This window comes from Sabethes cyaneus, chromosome 3 (genome assembly GCF_943734655.1).
Source record: "Sabethes cyaneus chromosome 3, idSabCyanKW18_F2, whole genome shotgun sequence".
NCBI classification, from domain to species: Eukaryota; Metazoa; Arthropoda; class Insecta; order Diptera; family Culicidae; genus Sabethes; species Sabethes cyaneus.
This window is the reverse complement of record NC_071355.1, coordinates 18,124,898-18,136,277: the sequence shown is the minus strand read 5'-3', so window position 1 is coordinate 18,136,277 and position 11,380 is coordinate 18,124,898. Positions and strand designations below refer to the sequence as shown.

Sequence of the window (11,380 nt, the reverse complement as noted above, 5' to 3'; positions counted from 1 at the left end):
CCATTCTAATTTTCATCATTCGTTGGATGGATTTAAAAAATACTCCAAAAGTTCTTGTGCTGATTTGACTAAAACACACTTACCTTCCGATCCGTGAAGTTTGAAATCACTGAAAAGCGACTATTAAAGCATATTATTGAAATTACGCAACTGACTTCATTTCTAAAATTCGTCGTACCGTTTTAAAATCCGTCCATCAAAATTTTTCATCGTCCGAACTAAAAATCACAACAACGTTTGCGAAGCTAACGCGCATGTATTTGTGTAGGACGGCATGACAAAAGGTTATTCTGCAAAATTTCTGCAGGTCAGGCAAGTTTTCCTGGCTGTAAAATAACGACAATGCCTTGCGTGAGTTATTTTCATTTATGAATGACGGAAATTAGAACGATTAGTCGACATTGTCTTCTTCGTCGCACGAAAAAACGTAGGAAATTTGGCTGGTAGGACTTCTTTAATGATAAAAAGCATTTAAATGGATCTCAGCTCACTTTGATTGATCGCGTATGATAGACAACTAACTAAAATATTAGGGAATAACTAGTTTTGCATTGTGTGTCATAAAAATGCTGATATTTTTAATAATTTGTGTTGGATAGGACGGGAATAGGCAATTACGACGATGTAGCAACATACCCTATGAAACGTTCTTGGAATCATGTGGTGCAATGTAATTTAAAAATTCGGCCCAGAAACACTTTAATAGAACATGCATTTTAGTTTCAGTGCATATAACTGCAAACCGCAGCCATTTAGCTGACTTCCTAAAGGGCATTCCAGTTTCAAATTTGTCCCTTCTGCCACCAAAACTGTCAAAATTGATGAGCTGTCTGTCTCTCTGTCACTCGCCGTTCACAAAAGGTAATCAGAGAAAAAATAGATTATCGCTATCAGTGGAAGTGTTTTTCCGAATTTTTGTGTAATTTTAGTGCTTTTCCAAGTATTGCAAACTACCAAACGAACGATATATGTGGTACTGATTCGCTAAACCTTGCGTTACTTTCCAGCTGCAAACCGTTATGGCCGCAACGCTCAAACCTTATCTGACTGCAGTCCGTCACACCCTGACTGCGGCGATGTGTCTGACTAATTTCTCCTCCCAGGTGGTGGAGCGGCACAACAAACCGGAGGTGGAGGTTCGCTCCAGCAAGGAGCTCCTGCTAACGCCGGTCGTTATCTCGCGTAACGAGAAGGAACGGGTGCTGATCGAAACGAGCGTCAACTCCGTTCGGATCAGCATCGCCGTCAAGCAGGCGGATGAGATCGAAAAAATCCTGTGCCACAAGTTTACCCGCTTTATGATGATGCGAGCGGAGAATTTTATTGTTTTACGGCGGAAGCCAATCGAGGGTTACGACATAAGCTTTCTGATCACCAACTTCCACACCGAACAGATGTACAAGCACAAGCTGGTTGATTTCGTAATTCACTTTATGGAGGAAATCGATAAGGAAATCAGTGAGATGAAACTGGCCGTCAATGCACGGGCTCGTATCTGTTCGGAGGAGTTTCTGAAGCGGTTCTAAGGCAAGGGCAAAATTTTTCGATTCCAAATCAATGCATTTTTATTCTAGCAGGTGAGTTCTGCTTGAATATTTTGAATATGGTTTAAAAGTTCTATAACTAACTTTCTAGTTTGCAGGAAGTCATGTCACGGTGCGGTTGGAAAGCACTGCCCTAGTAAGTCTCTATAACAAAGTTGATTTAAATAAGCCACGAATAGGCATACTAAACTGATTCAAGTATTATAAAAGGATGTAGAAACTTTCGTTAATCAAGACCAGAGTTGAAAACAAACGGGAAACTAGTTTAGCTTGTTTTATGTGAAACACCAAAGCAAATTGAATATAAATTTTCCAATAGGAATAATCTTATTGCTTGCATTTTAAAAGCAGATTGTGTTTTTGGAATCTTATTGAGTGGGCATGGACGATCAAAATTAAAATCGTGGCTCAGTAGATAACGGAGTTGATGCGAATTTGCAAATTACGGGGCTTCAGCTGGCTACGTAATCCGTAGAATCCTGACTTGTGGCTGCAATTCGTCGTTTTGCTTTTTGCGTTGCGTTTTTCCACAATCCCATGTACTTCGTTATGGCGGTGTTAATGGTAAGTCCCAATCTCACTGCTTCCCTTTTAAAAGAACTCTTCCACTGCTGTACGGTTGATTCCGATGATATCGACGTCATCCACAAAACCAAGAAGCATATGAGATTTCGTGATGATAGTCACATTCGTTTCCACGTTTGTAACTAGTTTCGTCGGAAAACCACGTTCTGCCATTGTCTGCCACAGCTCATTTTGTTTGACTGAATCGTACACCGCCGTAAAGTCCACAAACAGATGAAGAGTCTAAAAGTTGTACTCCCGGAACTTGTCTAGTAACCAACGCAGGGCAAACATCGGATTCGTCGTGGAGCGACCCCCGCGAAAACCAGCTTGGTACTCGCCGACGGAGGACTGCGCTAACGATCTCAGTCTACAGATCAGAATACGGTAGAGCACCCTATAGGCAGAATCGAAGAAGTTATTACCTCAATGGTGTTTACACTCGAGCCAATGTCAATGTGGATTGCTTCGTACAGCCGCTCGCTCTGTCCGTCCCAGCATCCTTACCGTTTTCGATCTTACTGATTGCCTTATGAACCTCCTTTTGTGTTGGTGATTCCGCAGCATCTGCCGTCAACAACTGGATGTAGAAACGTAACGTTCTTTAAACGCAAGCCTTCGCTGCTTTCGACAACCTTGCGTGGATCTTACACACGATAAGATAGTGGTCAGAGTCATTATTTGGTCCCCGAAAAGACCGTACATCGGTGACATCCGAAAAGTGTCGACCGTCATTCAAGACATGATCGATCTGCAAGCTAGGGTCTCTATTTGGATGCCTCCAAGTGTGTTTCCAAATATTCATACGTGGAAAGTAGGTGCTACAGATGGCCATTCCTCTAGCCGCGGCAAAGTGTATGAGCCTCAGACCTTTATCATTGGTCGATAGATAAAGGCTATGTCTTCCAATGACAGGACGGTAGAATTTCTCTCTTTCTCTCGATCTGTGCATTTGCATCTCCCATGATAATAATACGGTAATCTACAGCAATCCGCCGGATAACTCGTTGCAGACTCCATGTTCTACCTTTCTACCGCCACTGTAGCAGATGTGGTACTTAAAAGAAGTGTCTGCGCGAAACTTTTCTTCGGAATTTGATTATCAAACATCTTGAATTTCCACTTCGAATCGATGTAGCTCTCGTAGCAAGCAATCCAGTGCGCGTGTGTCGGTTCATGAAGACTTCTGACATTCCAGGTAAAAAAAAATTCAATCGTTTCAATTGTTTCCTTATTCTTTTCCGCGTCCTATGCCGATCGATCTGTTCCGCATTTCTATTTTCATTTGTCGTGGCAAATGAAGGTTGCGGTGTTCTACCTTACCGGGATCGCTATACCTACATCCCGCAGTTGGGTCTGCCATCTTAGGTATAGCTTTCGGGATATAGAATTTTATATACAGCCGACATACGCTGTTTGTGTCACCCCTCACCTGCGGAGCAGGCGCTCGACCTTACTCCTCCCAGCTTAGCACATGAAGAATTTCCAGGTATGGCCATCGATCGTCACCGTTTGACTTAGATATTCGAGGAGATGCTAGGCAGGGACTTGAGAGGGTCGCAGCACAGCTATATTTGACGTTTCTTCCTAGTTCAGGCATCAGCAGGTATAAGCATCTTTGGCTCGAGTAGCAGGTAGCACGTTCCTAACAATCGTGGAAGATTTCTTCCTAGTTACTCTCCTTATTTCACCACGCTGGGTGTCGATTGCCTGGAAAATCAGGGAAAACCTGGAAAGGTCAGGGAATTTCATTTGTAGTTAGGGATTTTTAGCACGGGAAGAAAATATGTTAGAAAAGCTATGGCTTCGCAAGAATAACATTCATTTCAAGTAGCAGGTACATTTTTATTCAACGCTTTCGCGTGTGCCCAAATGAAATAGAAGATGGCAAGTTATTTTTACTCACGTGCAACCAGTCTGTTGTGTAAACAATAGAGATGGGCAATCCGCTCCTGATCCATTGAAAAGATCCGGTTCTGTAAAAAGAATGACTGATCCGCGGATCTTTTCTTTTAAGACACGGATCTTTGCCCGTGCGACTTTTAGTCTGCTGCGAATTTCATTAGGTTTTATATCGCCACTGACAGTTCTATCTAGAATTTCATTTGATGTCTTATCTAGTACCTAGCTCTTCGTTCTCTTTACTCTATTTCAGGTTGTTGTCATGAAGGTAGACTAATAACGAGGTATAGGATAACATGAGATCATAGACAATAGGCCGTATGAATAAAAGAGTTAGAGCAAACTCTCCCATAAGATTTACACGGGAAAAGTAAAGCAAACTGTTTAATTCATACGACCTAATGGTCCTCTCCTTCGTACGCCTTAACAATAATTTCAAATTTGGGTTTGAATGGAAATATCTTCGTAGCCATAACGCATTTTAACAAAATGAGGGAAACCCGTTTTAAAGTACTAGTTTTTACGAGAAACACGTAAAGCATGCGTGACGATATTCTCCGTAGAATCTTCTTTAGAGTTTTTCTTTCTCTCCATGAAGTAACATTGGCTCTTTTCTCAAATTTTGCACAAAAAATAGGGAAAACCCCAAATATATATTTAGGTAACTAAAGATCCGATGAACCGTTCCGAAGATCCGGATCCTTGACTAAATGAACCGGCTCTGATCCGTTCAGTCTAATGATCCGTTTTGCCCATCACTAGTAAACAATTCACAGAGTTTCGAAATTTAGAATTTCACGTGTTGCGAATGACACCGTCTTTTAGTTGCTTACTTGACAGCTTTAAAGCTGTAATTTTATTTAATATTTTAGTTATTAATATAGTACGATAGGTAAGTATAATCAATTACATATTCAGTGTTCTTTCCGTAATTTTCCAGGTTCTATGTCTGCGGCCAACGGATTCACCGAGGATTTTCTACAGGTCAGTATGGTAAGTATCGTTTTAGGTTATAAACTCAATGCAACTTTATGCAGTATTACAATCACTTAACGTACCAGATGTTTTCTGCTCACTAGCTATTTACAGCTCACTTTATTCGACATCTTGATAAATTACCTATGACTAAATCAATAAGATTGCTTTAATAAGTTTAATTATATTTTCGTACGGCTCACTTACAAACGACGATCAATTTTGCTGACTAATGAACTATGTACTTTTGTAAACAAACTAACCCGTCAATCCGTCAATGTACTTGGTCGTGATGAAAGGTTAGTTAATTGTTCACTTCTTCGCCGTGACGAGCAGTTCGTCGACATCCTACGACCCGTGAACCACTTCCCTTTCCGAAGCGACTGCCTCCGTATTTTCACCGGCCGACACATCTAACAGCTCCAGCTTTACGGCAGGCCTAGCCAACACTCCTCTACTTGTCTGCACCATACACACTTAAACGATTCGGTAAAATTTACCGAAATCTAAACAGCTGAACGTTCGGTAAAATTTTTTATTGCACCAAACATTACTAATGATCTGTAAACGTCGATTGGCACCATCAAAATTTTTACCGAACGTTCAGCTGTTTAGATTTCGGTAAAATTTTACCGAATTCGGTGCTTTTTATTAAGTGTAGCACGTATCACACGACCCAACATATCCTGAAAGATTTGGAGTATACGCCCTCGTTCTCATTGATTCCTAGCATGTTCGTCGACGATTATGACTATAGATCACCCGGTTTAGCGGTTTTACTGCTTCGAACCACTTTGTGCGCCTCGTTACCGTCGGAAGATATTCCCGCACCCATCTGCGCCACAAATTATCCACGATCTGCTGCGATAGCTTCCAGCTGTCTCGTAGGACGTTTCCGCTAGTCATACCAGTCACTGGTTGCTTGATACCGATCGATCCGTACAGCAGGAAGTGATTCGGCGTGAGAGCTTCATCGTCTGCTGGCTCCAGAGGAACGTAAGTCAGTGGTCGCAAGTTTACAATCGCTTCAGCCTCCAACATGATCGTTTCTAGCACCTCATCGCTGAGAAGTCGCGGGCTCTCCGACACAGCCTTCATCGCCGCCTTCAGGTGAAACGGTACGGAAGCCAACATGGCCGAATCGATAGCACCCATTTGCTCTCATAGACGCCATTTTTCCGGCCATGTTGGGATTCAGTACCGTATCACCTTCACGGACTTAACCATTCGCTCCCATGGTCCTCCCATATGCGGAGCTGCCGGAACGTTGAAATGCCACTGAATATATGCATTGGTAAATGTAGCTGCACAGTCCTCGATTATTCGCTGGATTTTCTGCTTTTCTTCTGACAATTGGCGGTTGGCGCCCACAAAGTTTGTGCCATTGTCTGAGAATACTTGCAACGGCGCCTCCCGTCTGGCAACAAATCTTCTGAATGCCATGACGCAAGCTTTCGACGAAAGACTGAGCCAGCTCGAGCTGTATGGCCCGTATCGTTAGACATGTGAATAGACAAATCCACCTCTTCGTCACGCTGCGCCTGACTTTTACTTCGATGGGTCCCATGTAATCTACTCCGACGTTCGTGAACGGTCGAATAAACGGTGTTAAGCGAACTCTCGGTAAAGATCCCATCAATGGTGGGGCAGGAGCTGCTTTCTTGATCTTACAATACTGACAACTCCTTCCCACTTTCCGCACGAGTACCAGAAGTTTGGGTATGTAAAATTCCTGTCGTAGCTCATTGCAGACAGCTTCGCCGTTGGCGTGCAAGAACCGTCGGTGGAACGACTGCACTATCAGAAACGTGATGCTATGATCCCTGGGAAGAACTACAGGATATTTCGTTGCATATGGAATGTGCTGTGCACTTCCAATCCGACTTCCTACTAGAGATGGTCGGGTATGAAAATTTAAATACCTGAACCCGACCCGTACCCGATCAAGAAAGAATTAAAGCCCGTACCCGACCCGAACCCGCAGGTTTATTATTTTTTGGTACCCGAACCCGACCGTAACCCGACGGGTACGGGACGGGCCCGGGTACCCGACCATCTTTAGTGTTAAATGTGATCAATAGAGATACCCGACCCGACCCGTTCCCGGTTTCAAAAGAAAAAATTAAGACCCAGCAAACATTTTGGTCTGTATAACTTAATTCTAAATGAGATAAACGTCAGCATATAAGGTTTATCAAATCATATATCATGCGCAGAAACGGCATATACATGCAAAAGTGGAGGCGATATACATGATTTAGTTCTTCAGAATAATTGAAATGCCGACAAAACAAAACGGTTTATACGACTGAGCCGATTGACTGGATTGCATTTCGACACAGTTACGATAATATTTCTACTCTACCCTTCGCCTTCCCCCATGTGGTAAATGGCAAGTGTCAAAAATTGCATACAGAGCAGGCTATTTATAGCTAAATATTCGCCCTGAAAGTCAATGAGACAAAAAGTAAAAGCTTTACTGAAAGCTTTTTTTCATAAGCTTCCAGATATTATCGACCTGTCACAATATTTAACTATTTTGTCTATATCATTTAACTCACCTGGTTTAGAACCAAGAACCACCCGTACCGCAGTATTTGTTCATTACCTTTAAGCTACTGGTACATCAGTACCTCAATGATATTTTTGCACATCTTAATCCGAAGTAATCGTACATGTAAGCAATGAGATCCTATCTGATGCATTGAACATGTAAGTACGGATTTGATTTATTCTCATCCGACATACGAGTTTGTGTCAATTGTGACTGAATTAAAGTGTCGTAAATAAGTTTGCATTTGATCGTTAATTTTAATGATAATGCTGACTTCATGGAATGATATGCACTACCTTTGTTAGCATTCCGTGGTACAGATTGTTCTAAATATACATTAGAATACGTTATATGCATATTCATATTTGATTACATAGAAATAATATTATTAAAGTTCAAACATTTTTGTATGTTGTCTGTTATTTCAGAAGCTCTTAAAAAGAAATTAAAAGTTATTTAAAATAGAATGCTGAACATTTAGATGCTATAGGACAGCTCAAAATTTCTTTTTGATAAGCATCAAACAATAAGCACCAAACATTATTTTTTACTGTACCAGTTTAATGCTGAATGTCTTTTTCCAATTCCACTTAACATTTGCATTTCTTCTGAAAAGCCATAAGATGCACTGATATTAAGGCATTTAGATTAGCGGAATGGATCATAATCTAGACTTGCCCAGTTCTGAGAAATACTCTCCTTAGTAAATTTTAAGATTTCCGTTCGTTCACTTACCTATCAGAGAAATATCTAAAAAATTATGAGTTTCTATTTTTAACATTTTTAATTTTTAAAACGTTACGTTACGTGATTTTAATACGCCAAAAAACAATCAAACTCCTCAAAGAGTGCTTTTTCAAAAAGATCTTTTATTGTCTTGTCAGTATGACTTAATCATATATATATGCTTATTATATGCTTGCTGCTTAATATTTAGGCGGGCTTATTTGAATTATTAACATTTTAAAATAGTTAAAAAGGTAATTGTAAAAGTTTTTCAAACCAGATAATAGTTTTTTGAATATTTCGCCACAATAAAAATAAGTTCAATGCACCCTTACACACAAGTTTAATGCACCTAAAATCTCATGATTATCACTGCTTGTATATAAATCTAAAACGATGTCATATAAGACATTTTGCAAAACATAATCCGATGAAAACTGTAATTAAATACGATTACATCTTCATGATAGCCATTGTTGGTAACTAATTCTAAGAAATCGTCATGTGCGATATTCGCTAAGCATAACCCGATTATCTTTCGACCTATTTACGATTTTTACTATTAATTCGTATATCAATCATCGTGTGCATTACATACGATGAAATTTACACAATGTGCTTACAACATATGTACATTTATACGAGTCCGATGTGATATCCATTTATATAAGATTAAATCTCGACATGAATATACGATATTTGGTTTGCTGGGGAACCCGAACCCGCAAATTATTTTTTTTCAATACCCGAATCCGACCCGAACCCGGCGGGTACGGGTACGGGTGCGAGTTTCGGGCAAATTTTCCGCTACCCGACCATCTCTACTTCCTACCCGAACGACACCACATTCGTCGAGGAATGGTACTAGCGAATGCAGCGAATTGCTTCTCCCAGCACTGCGACCTTGTTTCAACTCATCAACCTCTGCCGAATACATCTACCTTTGAGCTTGGCGCCATAAAGTTACCTCCGCTTTCATGACGTCGTACTGATCCAGATTCTGCCGCCGACAATCTCCGCCCAAAGCTCGCTTCCAGACTCTGATTGCTCGGTGCACGTCAGCCATCGCACGCACTAGACGATTCCAGTTCGAGAAACGTTTGACGTTAACTATTGGTTCTACCGGCTGGTGTACGGCCACCATGCGAAGTTCTTCGCATGCAGCATTTTCTTCATCAACCGCTACTGATTGTTTAGGCCACTGCTCTTTCGATTCTCGTAGAAACGTCGGTCGGTTGAAACCAACGATTTTCCGGGTCGAACGACGGTCCGGTGTTCCATTTTGTGGCATCATCAGCCACGTTGAGCTTCGATGGTACATAATGCCATTCGTCCACGCTGGTAAGCGAGAGAATTTCGCCGACTCGAAATGAAACGAACTGATGATAACGGCGGTTATCCGAACGAAGCCACGCCAAGACTGTAGCTGAGTCTGTCCACAAATACCGCTTCTGAATATTGATGGTGAGCGCCAAACGAATATTTTGTATCAAGCGCGCTCCCATCATGGCAGCCTGCAGCTCCAATCGAGGAATTGAAAGCGTCCGCGGTGGCGCTACTTTTGTTTTTGCCGCGACCAATGAGGACCAGGCACCTTCATTACCCGACATCCTTAAGTAAGCTACACAAGAACAAGCGGCTATGCTTGCATCCGTGAACACATGTAATTCAATTTCATTCACTTCCTCTGGTCGAAGAGGTCCGAAAAAACAACGGGGCACCTTTACTTCGCCAATCGCAACGTACAGTGCAATCCATCTACTCCATAGATTACACAGATGCTCTGCTATGGGCTCGTCCCAGCCAGTACCTGTTCACCAGATCTCCTGCATCAAAACTTTGCCTTGTACTACAAAGTGCGCGACAAATCCCAGCGATCCGCTACGATCCGTACAACTTCATCACGGTTCGTAGAACTTGCCGTTTTGTTGGGACTGCTTCATTGCTTAACGCTTCTTCTAACTCTGGCTGATCGAAAGTGGGCTGATCCGCTGCAGGTACCCACACCACACCTAGAACGCGTTCGTGTAGCTTTTCCTTTTCGAAGGCCAGTGATTTACTGTCTGGTGATTCAGTCTCTCCTAAAAGATCGAGTACATCCTGCGAGTTGGACAAAACTTTCCCGAACTCAAACTCTGCTGCGGCATGAATCAGTTTTACTTGTTGGACAAGCTGTACGGCTTCTTCTACCGAGTCGACACTGCTGAGAAAATCATCCACGTAGTGGTCTTTGATTATTGCGTTTACTGCCCTGGGATATAGATCTGCATAGTCTAAAGCGTTTCTGTTTTTTACGTACTGCGCCGTGCACGGAGAGCATGTTGCCCCAAACATTGCGACGTTGACCACGTAGACCTGAACCTCATCCTCTGAATTGGCGCGTCATAGAAAGCACTGCGACCACTTATCCGCCTCACGAATGAGAATTCTCAGGAACATTTCCCGAATATCGGAACATACTGCGTATTTGCCTTCTCTAAACCGCAACAGAACTTCTACAAGTGAAACGAGGAGATCCAGACCTATCAACAGCCTGTCGTTAAAGGAAACACCTCCTGCTTTCGCCGCAGGATTGATTCCAACGAGATGCTTTCTTAACAGCATAATCTATTTAGTCTAAACTTTTCTCTCATGATAAGTACTACGTCCGTGGCATAAGTAGTAGTCTCGTAACCAAGATGTGCTGCTTGTGAAGGAATGCGTCGGCCACCAGTGACCAAAGTAAGGGTGAGAGAGCCTCCCAACAAACACCGAAGCTGAATTAAAATGCTACTGATTTGGTCACAGCTGATCAACCTCTGAAAACAGGTGGTACACGCTGAATAAATTTAAGCAAAGGCCTCTGTATTCTATAAGTGATTAAGCCGCCAACGAACGTGCTGTAAATCAGCTGCTTCACATAATAGTGTCACAAGCAGATTAGGCGCATCTTCAACCTCTCCGCAACCCGTCAATGTTCTCAATAATTGTGCTATACTAGCTGAATAAACGATTCATCTTAATAAACAAACCTCCCACGAAACATTTATGCGCTGATTAAATATTTTAGCAGCCAGTATTATTCAGCCATAGCTGAATATGCATCGAATAAATTATATCGCCCTACACACTTAAA

General features: G+C 42.0%; 1 protein-coding gene across 2 annotated transcripts; it reads left to right on the top strand.

The window, feature by feature from the left end:
* Positions 1-848: 848 nt before the first annotated feature.
* LOC128742169 (actin-related protein 2/3 complex subunit 4) lies at positions 849-1,859 on the top strand. Of its 2 annotated transcripts, none has more exons than XM_053838418.1 (3): positions 849-940; positions 1,008-1,577; positions 1,643-1,859. In XM_053838418.1, the coding sequence occupies exon 2, from the start codon at positions 1,020-1,022 to the stop codon at positions 1,524-1,526; it is 507 nt and encodes a 168-aa protein (XP_053694393.1). In that variant the 5' UTR covers positions 849-940; positions 1,008-1,019; the 3' UTR covers positions 1,527-1,577; positions 1,643-1,859. The 2 variants fall into 2 exon arrangements, with proteins under 2 accessions (XP_053694393.1, XP_053694395.1); XM_053838420.1 differs by having other exon boundaries at positions 1,636-1,859.
* The last annotated feature ends 9,521 nt before the right edge of the window (positions 1,860-11,380 follow it).

Bases quoted from the DNA above. Each gene is read 5' to 3' on its own strand.
- LOC128742169 (XM_053838418.1), top strand. From the start codon at position 1,020: ATGGCCGCAACGCTCAAACCTTATCTGACTGCAGTCCGTCACACCCTG.